This window comes from Oryzias latipes, chromosome 12 (assembly GCF_002234675.1).
Source record: "Oryzias latipes chromosome 12, ASM223467v1".
NCBI classification, from domain to species: domain Eukaryota; kingdom Metazoa; phylum Chordata; class Actinopteri; order Beloniformes; family Adrianichthyidae; genus Oryzias; species Oryzias latipes.
The window spans coordinates 7,913,487-7,935,781 of NC_019870.2; the positions used below are offsets into that span (position 1 = coordinate 7,913,487).

The window sequence follows — 22,295 nt, forward strand, 5'->3', positions numbered from 1 at the left end:
TGTACGTATTGCCCGAAAAGGGTTGTAGAAACTTCTGTAGCGATGTGCGGCTGTGAGAGTTTTGAACTCCCGAAACGAGCATATACACGCCTTTTCGTAGACTTTTCATTGGAAGTGGGTGCTTGGATGCGCGTTGCCGAGGGTGGTGTGAACGTACCTTCAGTTAATCAGGTATCAGCACCAGCTTTGACCTTATTTACTGGAACTACTGGAGTATAGGCAGGGACATACAAGTGCACATTTATAACTTTATATATCCTGTCAAACATGAGAAGAAAAAAACAAAAGAGGGAATTTACCAACAGAACAGGGACTATGAAGCTCAGACTTCCCAAAATCTGAACATCGTTTAGAATGTGTTTCTTGAATGGAGGGTCCAGAGTTTGCATAAAGGCTCGCAGACACTGGAGGAAAGAACCTTGATTTAGACCTTACTACTGAAAAATAAACAAAGAAATACATTAAAAAGTAATTTAGCAGAAAATACTACAGTCATCTTTCCTCTTATTGCTTTCTGGAAATCAGGTGATTCTTTTTCAGGTGAGTCATTTCAAGCTGGGGTGCTCAAACTGTTTTACTCCTGGCATAAGTGAATCCCTCAAATGAAATTACAAACAATAGACCAAGGCTTTGCTTTAATCACACAAAGTGTTTTTCTGTTTCCTATAAAATGCCTTGCTGTGTTCAAAAACAGGAGCCTCTGCATGCAAATGTGTTTTATGTGTGCGTTTGTGTGGGTGGGTGTTGTTTATGTCTGTAAGGGCGCTGGATAAGAATTTTTTTTTTTAATGTTTACTGTGGGCAAGGGTGATTCTGCTGGAGGAGGAGAGGACAGAAACGGAGACGTCCTGCTGCTTTAAAGCAGCAGCTGAGCTCGTTCTGCTGGAGTCACGGTGGCCGGACCTCCATGGACAGGCCGCATTGTGAACTTATCGTGTATTCAGGCACAGCGTTTATGCTTCATGGAGGGAAACATCAGATGGAGGCACTGCTTTTTCCAAAGTGCCTTCCATGTGGTGAAATCAGGGAAAAGCTATTATCTTTTATTGATGTATGTTATTGAATATAAACCAATTACAAGGAAAGTGTAGCTGAGGTAGGAAGGGGAGGACTTTTGGGGATAAAACAGCCAGAAGGGCCTCTTATAATGTTCTTCTCTCTGGGTTTTATGGAGTGGACAACCAATTTTCTTAGGCAAAGCAGAATATTAAAAAACAAACAAACATATAACTTCTAGTAAATTTTTGCATTTCAGCAACTAAACTAAAAATATTTGGTTAACGAACACTTGCATATACTGAAAAAAATTTTGAGTTTGGAATTTAAAGGAAATAAAAATAATTAATTTTGTCTTTTATGAACGTAGAAACACTGAACGTGTGGAAAATGATAACACAAATACAAATCTAAAACAAAAGAGGGGAGGATAAAATTTAATACATAAAAACTTCATCCACTTTTAAAGATAAAACCAGATTCCTTTGGCTGTAATTCCTTCAGTCTCCCCCAAGGGGCGGCGCTACAGGGGAACGGGGGGGGGGGGGGTCGTTTTATAAGATTTTTTTACGATGAAATCAACTCTTTGCTCCTTGAATGAAACTAAAGCATACTAATGCTGTGCAAGAAAGCTTTTTTTAAGCTTTTGGAGAGATTGAAAAAAAAATGTTCTGCCGTGGTTCGATGATGCTACGCACCTTAACTTATAACAACTTTAGATAAAAAAAAGTTTTGGTCCAGCAAAGACTGAGAAACAAAGTTTCAAAATTCTTTAAACAAAGCACACACAAAAAAACAACTTTCTTGAATGTACACATTTTTATCATTAAGCATTGATTGCATAGTGGATCATAAGGGCCAAAAGAGTATTACTGCCTTCCTACTAAGTAGGTGCTATTATTGTTTTATGGGATGTAATGGTCATGCAACATGCACAATCAGTGATTTATTGGAAAAATTGTCCACTTCTGCCTGTGTGAGCTCTGCAGCCAGATTCACCTGAGTAAACCATACAAATCTGCTCTCCTGTTCTGGCGCCACATAAACAGTTTTAGTTCACTTTCAACTGCATCCTAATGAGGGAGCAAGCCACACCATTACATCATTGCACACTCTTCCTCCCTTCTTTTCATCATCGCTGTTGGTCCACGTTCTCATCTGTTTCCTGTCTTCTAGCTGAACTCTTAACCAACTCACACTTTTGTTTTTAGGACAGTGGCCAGGGCTGCATGTTTCCCAGGTGGGGGCATAAAGCAGCATCCCACTGCCGAACTCTATTATCCAGTCTTCCTCAATGGTCCACTGCTGGACAGAGCAAGCATGCAGAGTCTGGCATAGCCACCACCAAACGGAGAGCATGAGGTATGGCCATAGGCCCAGTCTGAAACGCACTGATCCACACTACCAGCTGCCATCTTCCTCCCCTTCCTGTGCACTTCCCTTCCACTACAGCACAGCTCCTCTTTTCTCTCATGTCTATTTTTAGAGCTGGCTGATTCCACTTTCTAAAACTAGCAAATGTGTTAGGGAACAGGAAGGCTGCTTTTTTATTTTTCTGTTTCTTATATTTATATATTTTTTTTTATCTTCGACTGCACAGTCAGCCAGTTCATGCACACGTTTAAAGCAGCGAGCACCACTGTGAACTGTACATTCCAGCACACTGATACCCACGTTTGCATTCGGCTGCTCTCTGTTCTTTTCCCTAAGGGAGGCGCTTGACTGAAGGTTTTGGTTCAAAACAAAAAAACAAAATAAAAAATAAAGGCGCACAGGAATGCAACATTTATAAATGGGTACTGTGTGTACTACTGCGGGACTGTGGTCTGACTACTTCTTTCTGCTTAGCTAAGCTTGGATCTTCCTCATCTCTCCCTCATCATTAGCTACCCCACTCGACTACGAACTGCCTCAAACCGCTCATTCCATCACCCTCAACGCAAAGCTGCACTTGATTCCATGCACAGAAACTACAAAAAAACTACAGAGGCTCCTCACACGCCACAGAAGAGACAGTAGCATCTTCGTCAAAGTGCTGGAAGCCCATCCCGTTACGGCAGCCAACATGCCAGCCTGTTTGACTCTGTGGAAACAAAAATGCTGCATTCCCAGGAAACAGGGGAGATAAATAGAGAAGAAAAAAAATGCATCCCCGTAGAGATGAAGGGAACAAAAGCTACAGTAAGCCAGTGGAAGTACAGAAAGCTGAAGTACAGTGAGCTTCAAGAAGCCTGAAACCTGATTTCTATCAGTGTAACAACATACTGTAACACTCACTCTGTAGAAGGTAGCATCTTATGCAGTCTATGTCAAGAACCAGATGAGGAAGCGGATTTCTCAATCAAGAACCATTAGCTCTGCACACTGGATGAAGCATTAATAAATGTATTTATTGTACAGTCCTTTTTTTTAATTTTAACTTGTGCAAGCGCTGAATGTTTGAATGCAAATGCACGCCAATTAGAAAAGACACTAGCTTAGAGCTGCCAAATCTCAGGACAAGTAAAAGAAGAAGAGGAGGAGGAGGAGGAGAGGAAAAAATGCTTGTCTAAAAATAAATGATCTGTAAATCAAGGAGTTGATCTAATGGGCATAATCTCCTGCAAAGGTGTAGATGGTAACCAGATCTTTGCATGTTGGTGTGAATTCTTTGATGCTTAAATAGTCGGGTTTACCGGTAAAGATGGATCCGTTTAATTGTAACCTTTAGATCATTTTGGTTAGTTTGATGCATAGTTTTTAAGTTCTTCCATCGAGGTCACACCTGGTAACAAACTCAGTTAGTCGGAACACCAACCTACTGACTTAAAGTCCATGTTTTGAGCTGATTATTGTCAAACTAAATTTTGTTTCTTTCCTAGTCTTGTTGCGTGCTTTTGCCGTGTTCAGTTTTTTCTGCTTTCTATTACTTTTTTTTCAAATGGTTTCCACGGCAACTCCATAACATGACATCACAAACATTTAGAAAGAATAGAGCAGTCTTTTATTGTTTTCCCAGACCATATCTGAAGTAAAAAGTAGAAACACTGCATTTGGTTAGTTAAAAAAAAAGCTACTTTTGCGCAACTTTAAAAAAAATAAAAAATCTTGGACTCAGGGGTATGACGCTTTACGTGCGCAATTCTGTCATTATTGCCACCTGGCTTCAAACCAGATCAAACTTTATGTAACTGTTCTGACATAAACTGCTGTGCTTTAAAATGCAAGTTAGACAAACAGAACAGAAGTGCAAATACAGCTTTTGTTTACAGTTACATTTTACCAAGTTTTTATTTATTTATTTTATTTTAAAAAAGGTCCATTATGTACCCCTCTAAGGCGTCATTCTTTCCTTCCTGACTGAATTTTCCTCTCTAAGCTCTGAGCAAGTGCACTGTGGGGAGGACGGACTGACTGGTCATTTGCGGCTGTGGGGATTTAACTAGAGAGGAACTAGATCTTTCCACAATAATGATACTCGTCCCATGTAAAAGTGCTGACTAAGACCAGACTCCTTCCTGTCCCGCCCTCCCTCTTCCTTTTTCCCTTCTTTTCTCCTGTCTCATCAACCGTGCAGAACTCTCTGGTTCCTTGAGATGGAGCGTCGCTGGCCAACCTTTATAAGGAGGCCCATTAAGGAGTCCATCAATATTTCATCATCGCTCACTCAGAAACATAGTTGGAGAAGTTTTCAGACCGAAGCCATTAGGGGGCAGACGTCAATACGTGACGGCATAGAAACAGTCAGACAAGGATGGACAAAACTTGTCTGTCATGAGTCAAGTCCTAAGCATTTAACTTTCCTCTGCGGCCTGAGTAGAATCCTATAATTCAGATTTTATAACCTGTTTTTTTTTTTTTTTTTTAATTATTGTGCCTTCCTTAGCTGGGACAAGCCTGCAGGGGAGAGTGTTAAAAACTACTTCAGCAGAAAATTGAACAAGTTTTCCTGCAGATAAACCTTTTGTGTCCTTGGGAAAAAAAGAGATGCTCCAACATTTTATCTCAGGAAGTGTGAGGTTCTCTGGAAGCCCTTTCAAATGTAAACAACACCTCCAGACATCTGAAAGCAAGGTCGATTTATGTCAAGTCACTGCATTTATGTCATCCCTGCACGCCTTTGACCCCACTATCTGTGGTTCCTCCTTTATCAATCTTGTTGCATGGATTTTTGTGCATGGACTATAAGTCAAATATATTTTTTGCTTGTGCGTCTTTACCTGTTTTACACAAACATGTCCACAAAAAATAACGTGCAATTAAAAATAAAGTATGCAGGTGCTCTCAAAGAACTTACCAGAGTACAGAACCTCTCAGGTGGATTTCCACACGTGATTCCTGGCGGGTCTACTTTGATCCGCATGTAGTCTTTCATGGGCGCGGGACTCGGTTGGCACGCGTAATGTTCCCACACCGAGCCGTCATCCGTGCTCACCAGGGACTTGCACAGGTCGTACTGGCCAAGGGAGGACGCCAAGCAGCGCAACAGCAACAGGATCACGGCTTGGAGGAGCATGGCAGGCCGGGAATGGGGTGTATGGAGCGGGGTCCGGCACGGGGTGAGGGGGCCACGGAGGTCAGAGGAGGAGTGACGCGCATGGATCGGTGATCAGAAGAAAAAAGTGAGTATCCCTGCTACCTCCTTGAATTGAGGGGGAGGCAGAGGTAAACAGACTCCCCACTTGGTTGTTATTAATTCCCCAGATGAAAGGAGAATCCCGTAAAGTGAAGCTCGCCCTCAGTCTTCAAACAAATGTCGAGGGTCCCCGGAGAACCGACAGAGGGATACTTTCTTGTTCTTATGGCTGAATTCCTGAGACAGTCGGGCGGTGGTTGGAAAAGCGAGCACTGTTGCAGGGATTAATCTTGGAGCACACTTGGACCATGCTGATGCAGGGAGTTGGGAGGGAGATGGTAGCGCGGATCCATGCCTCAGAGAGCGGACAGCTGCAGGGGGCCAACAGTGATGGAGGGTGAGGATGAAGAAAAAAATGCTTTGTCTTCAGATAGATCCATTGATCGCTTCAGATTCACTCCTCCTTGTGGTCCTGAATCGACACAAAGATGGAAGAAAGTTGAAAAAGCGGAAGAAAGTTAGTTTAGCAAAACTTCACCGCATCCATGATGCATTTGAATAATAATAGGGTAACTGGCCGCTTTAAAGTGAGGGGAAAATCCCCACCATCCATAACACGCAGAGCCTTAATGGCATTGAATTGAATTGGAGCAGACTTTAAAGCGCTACGCTGTGAGACAACCTTGTGCGTAAAAACACGTGCTGCTGCTGTTGGGTGCCGCCTGTGCGTGCAGGAGTTATAGTTGCTCCACTGCTGCAGAGCGGGCTACAGATGTTCGAATTACACTGCAAGAAAAGTCGGTCTCTAATATTCTTCTATTAAAAGTCTATTAAATTCTCTGTGTTTTGTTTTATTAGTCTTTAAAAACCCATTCAATAATTATTTCACTTTATGTACAAAATCAAAAAGCAAAACACATAAAGTCATCTAAATAACTAAAATTGAAATCAAATCATGGATGCGCAATTCTTTTTCCAGCGTGGTTTTAGAGATTATTATACCACTTTCAATCCACAGTGACTGACTCCAGCTCCGTGGACAAACTGTCCCGCGCGGACCCGGCACACTTAGTTCACAACTGAAGTGTTCAGCGCTGTTTTCCGGCACTGACAGGGTTGCAGGGGTGTGTCACTTTCTACTGTGGTGCACCAGACCGTGCAGCTCCACTCTCACTCTGCAAACTGTCATTTACAGCCGCGCGGCGAATCCTGACAGGCGGCACTTTCTAGTGCCCGCGCGCCCCCATCGGAATTAATGGAGCCGAATGTGGAGATGCATTATCAGATAAAGACAGCACTTACTTCTTGGACGCATCGGTCAGGCCGATTGGACCGCGCACGTCCCCGTGCGTGGATACAACAATCCCCCTCCGACCATCCGGTATGGAGCATGCGTCCCCCTCTCGTGATCCTCACTGTACTCCCCTCATCAGCTTGGCCCGGCGTTTATGTTGCTGTCCAGTGGGTTACTTTTAATTTATTTTTGAAATCTGTGGACGGCCGCACGCGGTGGATCTGTGTCCTGGATCTGGTGGGGAGAGCAGGGCTGAAATCCAGCGTCAAGGAGTATCAAAAGTATAAAATATGGAGTTTTGGAAAGGCTTGTGCCCGCCCTTCGTCTTCCCCCTCTCCTACTCCTCCTCTTCCGACTTTACAAGCTCGGGTTTACCCTGGATGCTCAAGGGCAGAAAGAGAGAGGGGGGAGGCTTTATGGAAAGTATTTTCCTCCCTCCTCCCTCTGTCTATCTCTCTATCTCTTTGCCTTTCTCCCTCCTCCTCTCCCTCTCTCAGTTAATGCCGAGGCTAAATCCTTTTACAATCGCTTTCAATCACTATCTGCGCTTTCATCTGCTCCTGCCCCGCTGCCCTGCCCGGATCGGCTCGGCGCGGTGCAACTTTCTTCCCCTGCTGGCTCCCGCTCCTAAACTGCGTCCCCGTCGGGTCCGATCTGCAGCTGTTTAAAGGACCAGCGGGCAAAACGGGGATCCGCTCACTCCTCCTCCACCTGTGCTGGACATGCAGCTCTTTGGTAGAGGATGGAGTCGGAGAAGGAGAGTTCTCTAACCAGTTAATTATGCACCAAATTGCTGATAAATCTAATTAAAAAAAATTGGGTTAAGTTTGTAAAACTCCACAATTCATTCATTTATGGAGCGCTGTCCAAGGTGCTGAATCAAGAGAAATGTTAAAAAGCAGACTTTTAATTAAAAAACAACAACTTTTCTTTAAAGTATACACTAAATAACCCACCGATTTATATGTGCAGCAGCTCTCAAAACTCTCCATCAAGCTTTTTTGCTATCGTGCATCACATGTCAGCAACACCATGACATTGTTTGAACAATTTTGGAATTAAAATGTGTAGAGGTCAATTTTTCCAACTCGTGATTGTGACTGTATCTCAGAATTTCACCCAGGTAAATGTAAACAATTTTTACATTTTACACTTTTTCCATATCCCTGCAAAAATTGCCTTTTTAATTTCACATGGGAGCAGATCTGGGCACAAAAAGAAATTTATGAGCCATTAAGATTGTTTGCAAACACCTATATTACTCCACTAACTAATATTGTACATCTATAAATCCAATTGTAACTTTCTTTTAGGTCCTATTCTTGCTAAAGTTTCCAAGGCTTTTTGGGGAATTGTCACAGACTCCCTCACAGAGCTCCATAAGGTTTAACCCCACACCTGTGACATTCCTCAAACATAGGAGGTGAAGTCTGTGCATAAACTAGTATTTTTTTATTTTTTGCTGTCCTCTCTGCATCAAAGCTGTGACTTGTGACAGAGGGTGTGTGTGATCACTGCAAATGACCACACGGTGCATCAGAGCACAGATTTTCATTTGAAAACATGATGATGTGAGTTTGGTGGGGATGTGGAAGTGCTCATTTGTGCTTCGGAATAAAAGTACAGGGAAAAGCTGTTAAATTATGAATTATTTATTATGATGCATTGCTTCAGTTACTTACTAACTCTACCTCTCTTCCCTAAAAAGAGAAAAATGAAGGATACATGATTTGGATAAGAATATCATTTTTAACAAATGTTGCAGGTCACAAAAGAATTTCAAAAACAAATAAAAGGAATAAAGTTTGGCCTCGATTACAAAAGGGGTTTACTCAGACATACCTCTGGTTTGTCAGAAGATTCATAACCCCTGTTAGAAAAGAATTAAAAAAAAAACTTAAAAAAAAACGAATGTTGCAGGTAATGTCAGATTTAAATGAAATAAAATTAAATAAACCAAAAGTTATATATTTAAAAAAAAAGTACACTAAAGGAGACCAGAATATTAGCTATTTAAAAAATAGTGTTTTTTTTTAAGTTTCACAACTAAAAAAAACTAAAATAACTCCATGTCAGAGAATAGTAAATCGTTTTAAATTCAATCGTTTTAAATTCAGGAAATTCCACTTTAAGAAATCAAAAAGTCCAAATTTATCAATTGCTGAAAACAAATCTACAAAAAACAAATAAGCATAACAACCATTAGTATGACAAAAAAAAGCTGTAATGAGGAAACTGCGTGATGAAAGGAAAATGACATATTTGCATGTAGGATAGAAACAAAACAATCAGTAAAAGAAAGTAGACAGAGTCTGACAGGTAAGGTGCCTTAAAGTAAAAGATAAAATCTAATTTTGTTTTTAATTTTTATTTTCATTAATTACTTTTTAGTGAGATAGTTTATTGATGCCCCTCAATAAGATGCTGCTAAAAACAGAAAAATATCCTCTTACTGTTTGTATTCATTCTGCATTTTTTCAATTTGAAATAAGTTATATAAACTTTATTTGTAAAAATAATGACATTGTAACTCACGACAGGGCAGTACTGCCTCTGCTCATGTCTCTGAACAAAAATAAGCAAATGCTGACACAAAAGCTTTTATAATAATTGTGACATCTGATAAAGATTATTACAATTGTCATTTCTGCTTGAAAGTTATCCTTAAAAATCTGATTCAGTATGCACAATTAGCATATTTTTTGTAACATGTCATACAACTTTCACAACACTGCTTTTGAAAGACTTTAAAAGACACAATGGTTGTATCCAACAGCACTGAGACAGGAAGTAACCTAAATAGAGGAAGTGATGTAGGCACTATAGATTTTCAATAGAAAGAAGAAAAGGAAGCTCGCAGCACAAATTCCAAAAATCCTGAATGAAAATAATCAAAGACGTCCCATTAGCAGACTGAGATGTGTAAAAACCCGCGGGTGTCACACTTTTTCTAAATCATTCATCAAAACTTTATTAAAAAAGTACTTTAGAACACAATCACAGCTGAGACAATTAGCTGCATATCAAACTGTTTAAATGCTATTAAATATTTATGACATTTGTATGTCCATAATAATTAAAAATCACAAAGTAAAAATGATAAATAATTGAATTTGAAAGAGTCTCATACTTACTGTCTAAAAAACTTTAGCCTTTTGTGGTCTTTAAGCACTCCAATTCATCCATTTAAACATATTTATGTGTGTTTCTCAGTCTCAACAGCTCGTTGATGGAATCACTTGGATGTTTTTGTCCGAATCTGTTGTTCAACTGGTGCTGTACCTATAGAAAGACTTTCTAGTGACCCTTTAATCCATGGACAATGTGTTACAATCTGCTGAATTATAGCCATGCTTTCACCTTTAGTTTTACAGAGTTTTCTTAAACGTCAGTATTGTTCCCTCCAATAACAATTCTACTTCACTGGTGCTCCCCAGTTCATTTTCTTGGTCAAAATTTTGCTTCTTTGCTTATTGTGCATTAAACCAGTCAATTTACACATGAAGAGGTCTCCAAGGAAACATCAAGCAATCTTCAGTCACCTAACTATTTAACTTTGCCAGATCAGAAAGCTGATTTGTCAATTAAACAATTCAATAAACTCCTCAATCCTTAACATTCACCAAAAGGCCAGAAGCATTTTTCAAACCTCTTAAAGTGCATGAAACTTTGGAAATCACCTAAATAACACATGTCACTGTGCTGCGAACAGAGAAGCAGATGTAAGCAGTTTAGACAAAGTCATAACACTATGGAGATGACATCATTCCCATCTATGGTCACATTTAAAGGAAAGAGAGGCAGGAAGAGGAAACATAGGGAAAAACTGATGAAAAACTTGAGAAAAAATTATGAGCTGCAGATGAAACACTGGCAGTATAGAAAAGGATCGATAGCTCGTCCTTGTAGGCTTTTTTCTAAATCATCAAGATGGGATTTAACCCCCTTTTGACCTGATGAGATGTTTTAGAGAAGAGGACCCCTGCTTCCCAAACACCCACCCCCAAGGGATCAATAAAATGTTGGAAATGTAGCTATCAACATAGACTAACACAATTCTTTTGCTGAAAAAAAAGACCCCTCTGAACTTGTCAAGCAGCTTCTGAGTCAGCAATGAAGCAGAAGCTACACAGCATTCGTCGGAGGCTGGGAAAAGTTGCTCAGCAAATGTCACCTTAAATTTTAGACCCCCAAATGTCTTCAGATGTTTCCAGGACAAATTTCAAAACACTTACTGCTTTCACATTTTATCCAAAGCAGAGGTCTGGACGGATTCAGTGGGTCATCTGACCTCAAAACGTGACTTTGGCGTGATTAAGCTCCAGACGTTTATTCTCCAAAAATGGATGCGGATTACACGTGTAGGCCGGGAAGCTGATTGCGTTTGGGGCAAGCCTCTGTGTCTCTGTTTGTCTGACAAATATTATCAACCAGAAAACACATTTTTACATCTGATTTTGTTTTTGTTTTTTACACTCTTAGCAAACTCGCTTGACCGTGCATCAATAATCTGATAGAAATGTCAACCCTCAACATGATGAACGAGTAATATTGTATTTTGGAATTCAATTATGTATACTTAAATAAGAGCATCAATAACAATAGAGCAGCCTGTCCGGGCTAATAGAACTGTACACATTACGGTATGTTGCACGGCAGCATATCGTCACATTCATTTACTCCAACAATGTCAGTGATTTCAACATGGCAGCGTGTAAATATGATCCCTTTGCAAAACTCACATCATTCAGTCTTTTGTTAGCTTCAGCATTAATCTTTAAAAGCATTCACTGGTAATCTGAGGAGCTGTCCAAACAGTATGGTATCGCAAGGTGATGAAAGTCTATCCTCCTTAGTTCTGTTTTAACTTTTTCCATACCTTCCTTTTCTTTCTTTCTTTCTTTCTTTATCTCCATCCTGCCGTTTTGGCAGCGAATCGGTCTGACAGAGTGGACTAGCTGGCAGACCTTGACAAAAAAAAAAAGATATACCCTTCACTGTGGCAGCCTGCAGAGTCTGGACATGTTTCAGGACAGGCCTCATCTTTCCCCCTGTTTGCCGAAAAGATGACGCTAAAGGCAGCCTGTGTGCGTGTCACAGTGGCGCATAAATCAGTTTGGAACTCTGGAAGGCCCCCAAACAAGTAGTGCATGATCAGAAATAATTTATCCATCCATTGAATTCATGCTGCATAACTTTGTCCAGATGGCTGGGCAGTAATCTCTTTCTTCAGCTCTTGTACACATCTGTTGGTGCACACATGTTGATGTCTGCGCTGTTTTACTACAGTAATCTTTGCAAACGTTAAAGCCTTCATTCTAAATTTGATTGTTGCCTTCTAGTTGTTTATCCTATCCGCAGATTTTACCTCAACAAAATAAAAGTACTGCATCGTGGTAGTTTTGTTGAGTAAAATGTTTTTACTTTTTAAAAAAGATCGGCCCTTCACAGTGGGCCACGCTGAGTTTTACTTTTTAAAACCCTGCTGAACAAATTGCCTCCTGCTGACGGTTAGGTCAAAGGTTTAGACTAAACCAAATACCTAAAAAGAAAAGAGGATCACATTGGTAGTAGTTGAACTGGTACGGACGTATTTGTAATAAAAGCTTAGACTGACATTTGTTTCTTTCCCTGGAGCCCCACATGTGCCTTCGGACTGCAAAACATGTGTCAGTGTGAATGTGTAATGTTCTTTAAACAACCAGATGGGTCCTCCAAAGAGTGAATGGAGACATGCACATAAGCGCATACACCAATCACGGTCTCCTGGCAACTCCTAGTTAGTGGCCCTACCTTGGAAATGATGCTCTTTTCAATTAAATTGGGTTTTCATCCACAAGGGAAAGCAGCGGCCCTGAAACCGAGCTACTCATTTTCACAAAACACATCTTAACCTTTCTCCTTATACTTGTATCACCACAAAGTGCACTTTTTTCACTTTACCCTCCACTGTACAGTAGTTGGACTGTTTCCCTCCTATCATAAACATTAATAGTTCTAAATTAATCTCTTTAATGGTTTCTGTTCAAAGACGACTGTCAGGCTGCAAAAGTGGTGGAAAAAAAATGAAAGATGTGCTGCAGAGAGCAGGAATTGCACTCCGGGGGCTAACATTTTGAAGTTACAAATAAGTCACTTTGTAATGAGGGACAACAACGCTTCGTGTGTTTGCAAATCTGGGCATAAAAGCCAGCACTGTTTGCATTCATTGTGTGTATAAAAGCTCAGTGGGGTCCTCGGATGCGAATCCATGTAGAAGAGGCAGTGGGTTTGTGCGTGTTCAGGTGCTGCACAGACGTGGCCTCCTTTCTTCCCCTCAGCTGCTGCATGACTGAGCCTCCTCTCTGTCCCTGTGTGATGTGATCGATGAGATGCTCTGGAGGTGCCTTACACACACGTGCATGCATGCATGCACACTCCTTTTTCTGTTCTTCGGTGCTAGATGCGTCCAGAAGGTTAGACTCGCAGAGCCAACTTGTCCATCAGCGTCTCGCTTAAGGGATCAATCAGCCATTCACACCTCCATCCTCTTCTTTCCGCTTATCTATCACTTCAGCACCAAGGAAAGTTGCACTTACTGTTAACAGGGATGTGCATTCCTGATAAATTGCATCCACGGCGACTGACACACACTCTAACACAGTCAAACACTTAACACCACTCACCCACTCATTCATGCGTTTGGCAGATTAGTGTGTTCACTGTTCACAGACTGACTCATTCACCTCATGCAGCATCCTGTGTTCTGTGTTTAAAGCCTATTTTTTTACACATAGAAAATATAGAACCACCTGCTCGTGTCAGTCATTTATATATTGATCTTTATGTTTGTACAGTATCCAGTCAGGTTTTTAAAAAGTCAATATGTTGTTTGCCTTGTTCTTGATGTCCTTTATCTTTGTTTTGCCAGAGTTGCAGGAGGACGAGTAACTGTCTTGAGGATTCACAGACAGTGTTTTTAGTGCAAAAACAACAGAACACCTGATCATAAGCACTTAACAAAAGACAGTAATTTACAGGAGAGTTTTCTGCTGTGTTTTTCCCTGAAGAAAAATCAGATGTTTTTATTTAGCCTTTGTGTAAGCAAGATAATGTGATGAAAATGAGCAAGTTCAGGCTTATGAAACTCTCAAACCAAAAACATTTAACCCTGTGTGCATTTTCACAGAATTTTGAATGAAAAAGTTAGGATTGCATTACTAATAAATTAAATATAATACATATTTAGTGTGTTTATAAAAGACTACACATGTACAGAACAATGCCCTCTAATAGAAGCTCTTCCTGATGTACACCACCATCTTTGTTGTTTCATGCTGGACAGGGGCTTTGATGCTCAAGAGTTCCCCCCTCCTTCCACAAACTGAACACTCAGAATACACTGGAATCACAGAGAAACCCTTCATGCATTGTGAGAAGCTTTCTTGTCACAACATCAGTGTCCTATATCTCCTCCAGCATCCCCGTCTAAGGACATGGCAGGGAATCTGATTCCACAGGGTTTTCCAAAATGCTGACCCTCCAATCCGGCCCCAGTATGCTTAGTAAAAAAGATTCTTTAAAGATTCAGTTTAGGCCATAGGTCCATGGACAGTGAGAATATTTTTTATCATTTTTGTTTTAAAACAACTCAAGTATTGTTTTTCTTATTAAATGTTAAAGATTTTGCAACTGCATAATGACTTTTCAGCATAACTTTAATTAGGCTATTTGTTATTTTGCATCTCATGTAAAAAACTTCTTTTGAAGAAAAAAACTGTCTAGTCCCTTTCCCTTTCACATTGTTCCTTTTTTAAAAAAAAGATAAACATTCGTTAAAAAAGAGAAGTAGAGGAAGAAGAGAAATTGCAAGTTTCCTCTTTTGTATTAGAGGTGTGTTATTGACTAAAAACCTAGACATTTTAAATCTTTTCACATAAAGATACTCACCTGTTTTCTTAAATGTGGATAATACTATAAAGGTGTTAAGTTTTCCTAAAAAAGTAGAAAAGTAGAAACAAAGAACTTCTCGATTTCTGATGACATTTTAAAGATTTGGCAGTGCTCAAGTTTCATGAACCTTAAAACCACTTAAAATTATCTTAATGGTATTTGCCGTTATTCTGTCACAGGGGCAGAAGAAGTCTGTCAGGTTATAAACAGCATGATGTCATCCATGAGGAGGAGGTCACAGCCGCTTGTCGAGTTGATCTGGCTAAAATGACTATAGTCTCCTTTTAAAACATGGTCGCTCCTCTTTGGATGGTCTACAACCTTCATGTACTTACAAGTAATATTAATTCTGAACTTGCATATTTCTGATTTTCTTTAATTTATATTAGTCGAGATCAGATTGACTAATCCAGTTTTAACATCTTGAACTTGTATTGTATCTGCGCCTTTAATGAGGGAATTTATTGATTTCTGTTAATAGTCTCTCGAGCATGAAAATATATCATTTTTAAACTTCAGTGTAAATGCATGTAAAACCCAACCAAATTATTTGAATTATGTGCCACGTCAGAGGCAGGTTTGCAGAAAGATCAAGATCTGGTCTACTACCAGCCAGCAGCTCAACCCACTTAAACCCTTTGACTCATCATTAAATCAGCTGTAAAAGAGGGAATATGATTTATCCTGGTGCACGGCAAACAGGGCACAGTCTCTACTTCCGACTATCTTGTTGACATTGAGGGGGATAAATGCAGCTGGATCATTACCAGCTTTTTGTCTCATTGATTTGCTCATACAACCTTGCTCTCCTCTGACACGAAGCTCCTCCACCAAACTGACCCCCACTGTCACCTGTGGTTGCGACTTATTATTATTTCTGCTTGTAAAGCCACACTCAGGAAACTGCTATGTCCGATAGCTCACAATATGTCACGTTAAAAAAGTGAAAGTGCTTGAGCAAATACTGTTTCTGTTTCTATAATAGAAATAGTTTTGCAAGAGATTTACCAAAACACAGGAAGTAAATGTAATGAGATAAATGGCCAAAAGAGGTGGTCCAGTGACCTGTTGGCTGCAAGCTGAGCCAATAGAAATATGTATACATCAAAATAACTTTGAATTTGGTACCAAATTCAAAAATCCCACAAATACCTGGCTTTTCTGAAAATAAATAAACAATTGTTGGAACACAGTCTGTAAGGTCATTGTAAAGCTGAGATTCAAAGTAATTTGCTACTAATCAAAAAAGGTGGATTCCATTTACCTCTATTTTGTAGTTTAGAAGTCAGATATTAAGAATTATGAATAAGTAATGGTTTTGTTTGTGAAACACTGACTTATGTATGACTTTGATCATGAAATGTGGTCACAGAAGTCGAAAAAATAGATCAAAAGCAAGTTGTTGGCTTGTTTCTGTCGTGTAGTTGAGCCATTTTGCATAGGCCTGGATGGAGCCTGTTTTTTTTGTGGAGCACGCCCCCAGTGGCCACTTTGTGAACTACACCTTTCTACTTATGTAGTTTGAATGACCTTTGATCCAAAACATGGAGCCAGGCTCTATTTATGAGATAAATCCTGTTAAAATATTCACATAAATCCTTGCTCATTCTTACATAGCATATGGTAGACACTTTTATCTTAAGTGTTTTTTATTTTAATGTAATTTATTTCAAATTATTATTATTATTTTTAATAATTGGTGTTAAGAGAGTTAAATGTTGCTGTTACGGCTGTGGCCGTATTTGGTTTTGTTTTGTTTGTTTGTTCTGTGTTTTGTGTGAGGCGCGCACCCCGAGTTGACGGGTGCGTGTTCTGCGGGGCGTGCACCCCGAGTTGACGGGTGCGTGTTCTGCGGGGCGCGCACCCCGAGTTGACGGGTGCGTGTTCTGCGGGGCGCGCACCCCGAGTTTGACGGGTGCGTGTTCTGCGGGGCGCGCACCCCGAGTTGACGGGTGCGTGTTCTGCGGGGCGCGCACCCCGAGTTGACGGGTGCGTGTTCTGCGGGGCGCGCACCCCGAGTTGACGGGTGCGTGTTCTGCGGGGCGCGCACCCCGAGTTGACGGGTGCGTGTTCTGCAGGGCGCGCACCCCGAGTTGACGGGTGCGTGTCTTGCGGGGCGCGCACCCCGAGTTGACGGTCGCATGCCCAGAAGGGTATGCATCCTGAGTTGACGGTCGCTTGCCCAGAAGGGTATGCGTCCTGAGTTTGGCGTAACGGGATATTTGAAACCATTTGAGTTAACATAATTTGTGATTTGTTCTATGTGCAGATTTAATTGTTTGGATACTTTTGGTTAACAGTTTTTCTTTCTCTTTTTTCGGCCATAACATTGGCATTTGAAGTCTGTGACCTGTCGGCTTTGGGAACAAGAGCATTTTTAAAGAGCAGTTGTTGTCTGAGCATGAAATGCTCCAACCCTCGGGCAGACCTTGGCTGGAAGCATCAGTTGGAGGTGGTGTAGGCGACAGTGTAGGAGTGGAGGCTGCTGAGGATGTTGCCAATGCTACTAACCCCGCTCGGGCGGAGGCAGGTGCGGAGGTTCCTGCTGCCGTAGCCGGTTAAGGGGGGGCCAGACCCAACTGTATTGTTCCTGAATGGGGTTGCCACGGAGGAGCTCTACTGCCCATCCAGTGTGAGTAAACACCTTGCTCTTGATTAAGTCTCTGAAGTTGTATGGCACTTTTTGAGTGCCTTGAGGCCTGTGTGGCCTGGCCGAAAATATTTGACGTCTGTGCTTTAAGCACATTTTCAACATTTTGTGGAAAACAAAAACTGTTAACCGAACTTTAAGTTAATTTTGTTCGGTGCAACACATTTGTTTTGTTTGTTTAATTTTGAGTTAGTTCTGTGTGCCTGTGTGACTAGTTTTTGATGACTGGTCTTGACGGGTGCGTGTTCTGCGGGGCGCGCACCCCGAGTTGACGGGTGCGTGTTCTGCGGGGCGTGCACCCCGAGTTGACGGGTGCGTGTTCTGCGGGGCGCGCACCCCGAGTTGACGGGTGCGTGTCCTGCGGGGCGCGCACCCCGAGTTGACGGGTGCGTGTCTTGCGGGGCGCGCACCCCGAGTTGACGGGTGCGTGTCTTGCGGGGCGCGCACCCCGAGTTGACGGGTGCGTGTCTTGCGGGGCGCGCACCCCGAGTTGACGGGTGCGTGTCTTGCGGGGCGCGCACCCCGAGTTGACGGGTGCGTGTCCTGCGGGGCGCGCACCCCGAGTTGACGGGTGCGTGTTCTGCGGGGCGCGCACCCCGAGTTGACGGGTGCGTGTTCTGCGGGGCGCGCACCCCGAGTTGACGGGTGCGTGTTCTGCGGGGCGCGCACCCCGAGTTGACGGGTGCGTGTTCTGCAGGGCGCGCACCCCGAGTTGACGGGTGCGTGTCTTGCGGGGCGCGCACCCCGAGTTGACGGTCGCATGCCCAGAAGGGTATGCATCCTGAGTTGACGGTCGCTTGCCCAGAAGGGTATGCGTCCTGAGTTTGGCGTAACGGGATATTTGAAACCATTTGAGTTAACATAATTTGTGATTTGTTCTATGTGCAGATTTAATTGTTTGGATACTTTTGGTTAACAGTTTTTCTTTCTCTTTTTTCGGCCATAACATTGGCATTTGAAGTCTGTGACCTGTCGGCTTTGGGAACAAGAGCATTTTTAAAGAGCAGTTGTTGTCTGAGCATGAAATGCTCCAACCCTCGGGCAGACCTTGGCTGGAAGCATCAGTTGGAGGTGGTGTAGGCGACAGTGTAGGAGTGGAGGCTGCTGCGGATGTTGCCAATGCTACTAACCCCGCTCGGGCGGAGGCAGGTGCGGAGGTTCCGGCTGCCGTAGCCGGTTAAGGGGGGGCCAGACCCAACTGTATTGTTCCTGAATGGGGTTGCCACGGAGGAGCTCTACTGCCCATCCAGTGTGAGTAAACACCTTGCTCTTGATTAAGTCTCTGAAGTTGTATGGCACTTTTTGAGTGCCTTGAGGCCTGTGTGGCCTGGCCGAAAATATTTGACGTCTGTGCTTTAAGCACATTTTCAACATTTTGTGGAAAACAAAAACTGTTAACCGAACTTTAAGTTAATTTTGTTCGGTGCAACACATTTGTTTTGTTTGTTTAATTTTGAGTTAGTTCTGTGTGCCTGTGTGACTAGTTTTTGATGACTGGTCTTGACGGGTGCGTGTTCTGCGGGGCGCGCACCCCGAGTTGACGGGTGCGTGTTCTGCGGGGCGTGCACCCCGAGTTGACGGGTGCGTGTTCTGCGGGGCGCGCACCCCGAGTTGACGGGTGCGTGTTCTGCGGGGCGCGCACCCCGAGTTTGACGGGTGCGTGTCTTGCGGGGCGCGCACCCCGAGTTGACGGGTGCGTGTTCTGCGGGGCGCGCACCCCGAGTTGACGGGTGCGTGTTCTGCGGGGCGCGCACCCCGAGTTGACGGGTGCGTGTTCTGCAGGGCGCGCACCCCGAGTTGACGGGTGCGTGTCTTGCGGGGCGCGCACCCCGAGTTGACGGTCGCATGCCCAGAAGGGTATGCATCCTGAGTTGACGGTCGCTTGCCCAGAAGGGTATGCGTCCTGAGTTTTTGTGACGCATTGTGTGGCCATCTTAAGTTTGTGTTGTGCGTTAGCTTTGTGTGGTGCATTGTGTGTGGGGTCCTGAGTTTGTGTGCTTCGTCTTAAGGCCATCTTGAGTTTATGTGGTGTGCTGTGAGAGCCAGCACTTCTTTTTTTGTGTGCTCCACTTAGGGTAAAAACTTCTTTCAGGAAAGAAGTTTTATCTTGGGTAGGGGGGTGTTACGGCTGTGGCCGTATTTGGTTTTGTTTTGTTTGTTTGTTCTGTGTTTTGTGTATTATTTCTGTATCAGAGTGGGACTTCTGTGTTTTTTGTGGATCTTTGTTTGTATGTCTGTGATTATTTTCAGGTGTGGTGGAAAGGGTGTGGCCTCCCATTGGACCAGCTGGTGGAGGCAGCCTTTAAAGCCACCATTTGGACATCCAGTCGGTGGGAAGGGAGCCTTGCTGCAACAGTCTCCACTGCAGCTTGGCCCTCTTCTCCATTTTGTTTATGTCTTCGCCACTTGTTTTAGTTTGTGTTGCACTTTGTAGTTCTTTGTAGTTTGTAGTTTTGTCTGTGCCCACTCTGTTTAGTCCTTTGGTTTATGATTTTGTTTAAGTGAAGCTGTAGGGGTGAACCGCCATTTTGTTTAGTACATGTTTTCTCCTGGTTTTGTTAGGTTAGGGAGGTTAGCGTTCTGTGTTTGATTTCCCTTTTCTTTTGTTGCAGGTAAGATTACATGTTGCAGTTAGTTGGGGTTTTGTTTGTTGTTTTGGCCTGGGTTCACCCTGAAGCCTTTTAGCTTCACTTTTAGTTATTGTTGGATTGTTTATTTGTAAATAAATTGGGTTATTTTATGGAGACATTCGTTTGGTGTTTTTTGTTACAGTCAACTTCAGTAGCCAAACCTTTACTTTTTATGTTATGCCCCCCCCTAGCACCCCTAGACACAAAGGGGGCATAACAGTTGCCCTGGGCAAGATGCCTGTCTAGCATAGGATTTGAACCTTTGACCAACCCAATGAGTTAAACATGTATGACTTTATAAAACTCCTTCTTTACATGACAAAATATATATGTTTGAACAGTTAGAAATGTCTAAACTGTAAACGCTAATGGCAGACAGTTTTAAAGCAGATAGCAGGCAATCCTGAACCGCCCTCCATGACATAATTAGCATGAGCTGCACTATTTCTAGGTGACATTTTTTTTGCATAATTGAGACATTGTCACAGCTGATTGGGAGTCCATTTTCATGGCTGAAAACCACCAAGCGCAGAGCAGAACAATGACCACTGTAACCTTTCGCTGCAAAAGTGTTTTGTTTCCATCAGTCAATCAAGGATGGTCTTTGTTTATTTCTGTCCTTCCTCGGGGGTAAATAAGACCCTGCTCTGCTAGAGAGGAGTCTGGGTAATGAGGCTTGTGTCTTTGGAAGCTCCACATCTAAGAGGTCATGGGTCAGCCTCAGATACAGGGGAAATGGATATGAGGCTGGAGGATTCTATTTATATTGCAGTCTATGTCTGTATATGTTTTCCCATTAGACCATGTTATCCATGATTATGTTCATCAGTTCTGTGTCACACTGAGCAACAATTTCAACAACTAAAAGTGCCAAAAAATAACTAGCAAGAAATTAAAACAAAACCTAAAATTGGAAGTTTTATTTAAGATGTATTTTTGCTAAATTCAAACAATAAAGGATGTGTGTTGAACAAAATATTGTGTTTCTATGACAGATGTAGTTTTTGTGTTGCACAAAAACTAAATCATTACATTAAACACATATTTTACCTGGTTTGTTGATGAATATTTTCTGCAAAATAGTTTAAAAATGTTAAAATCCTCTCTTAAAATCAAAGTTTTATCTGCGTTTGTGACCTTTCACTTGTGCCTTCATTCAAGGTTCTGGCATAACATTTGAATCAAACTGAGGTCCAGAGATGTAGTCCACCAAAGTTGAGTCAGCATTGCTTTCTGTTCTAATTACTGAGTTATGCAAGGCTTGGTTTAGTCAGTAAGACTGCCTCTTATGCATCACTGATTTCCAAGCATCTGTTCTTCATTGCTAATAAGCCTCCATCCTGTCACACCTTCTCTTTTATCCAATCACTCCTGAGCTGTCAAGTTTACCTGACAAGTCTTTCCACATTCTCAGTTGTCATTGCAGATCACAGGTAAACCAACTTTCTTTCTGCTCATGGATCTTGCATCAAGTCTTTGTAAGCCTCATGCACCAGCATAGACCACTGGATGTGCAGGTTGACTCCATCTTTTTCTTCATCTCTCCTTGTTTAAATATTTGTCGTTGCTTTTTGTCTCTGTATCCTGTTGCATGGCCAAGTTTAGCCAAAACAGATCATTTGAAATAGGTTGCTTTCATTTGATTCCCAGTTAGAAATAATGATCCTCATTGGCTTTTTTTTTATTTCTTTAGTTTATTTAATTTTCATCCAACCATGTTGTTGATATAAAGATATGGCTTTTCCCTGACAACACATCCATAGAAACCATAGTGAGCTCAAATATGTTTGATCCGTAGCTCCTGAATGTAGTTATAGATTTTCTCTTTGGAATAATCTGCTGTTTTGGGGTCTGATGTGCACAGACATTCACTTTTGAGGAAAATGAGTAAACTTGTAATTTGTTTTTAAATAGATATTAATGGAAATGTCTGTGAGGGTGACCCCTGAGGACAAGTGAAGGCCGCACATTGGGTGGTGATCCTAAAAACTGTTTTGAACAGTCAGCGTTGTCACACCATTTTTTGTCATCTTGAAAAAAAAAAATTAAATAATTGTTGAGTGAATTTACATAAATAAAATTAAACTTGCAGGAAGTCCTTCCTATAAATGAAGCAAGAATCTTTTGGATTTCCAGACTAAAACACAAAATGTGGTGTGGCATGTGTACATGCCTTCAACTTGTGATCTAAGGAGTCCTGCCAAATAAACTCTACTTGGAGCTGCTTTGCTCCTAAAT

The 22,295-nt window shown here is 42.0% G+C and overlaps 1 protein-coding gene and 1 long non-coding RNA gene across 4 annotated transcripts in view; one reads left to right on the forward strand and one right to left on the reverse strand.

Annotated features, from left to right (window-relative positions):
• LOC110016045 overlaps positions 1 to 5,062 on the forward strand; it is a 30,926-nt gene extending 25,864 nt beyond the window's left edge. Inside the window, exons 2-3 of one of the 2 annotated variants that reach the window (XR_002291307.2) lie at positions 2,208 to 2,358; positions 2,845 to 5,062. This is a non-coding gene — a long non-coding RNA (uncharacterized LOC110016045). The remainder of the gene's footprint in view (positions 1 to 2,207; positions 2,359 to 2,844) is intronic. The other variant, XR_002291308.2, reaches the window with a different exon arrangement.
• Positions 1 to 7,530, reverse strand: part of LOC101165159 (netrin-G2) — an 83,992-nt gene extending 76,462 nt beyond the window's left edge. Inside the window, exons 1-2 of one of the 2 annotated variants that reach the window (XR_002291305.2) lie at positions 6,854 to 7,530; positions 5,273 to 6,023 (exon numbers count right to left, since the gene is read on the reverse strand). Coding sequence is in view for 1 of the 2 variants with exons in the window: in XM_011481543.3 (XP_011479845.1) it covers positions 5,273 to 5,491 (219 nt within the window). In the remaining variant the exon portion in view is untranslated. The remainder of the gene's footprint in view (positions 1 to 5,272; positions 6,024 to 6,853) is intronic. The other variant, XM_011481543.3, reaches the window with a different exon arrangement.
• Between the last annotated feature and the right edge of the window lie 14,765 nt (positions 7,531 to 22,295).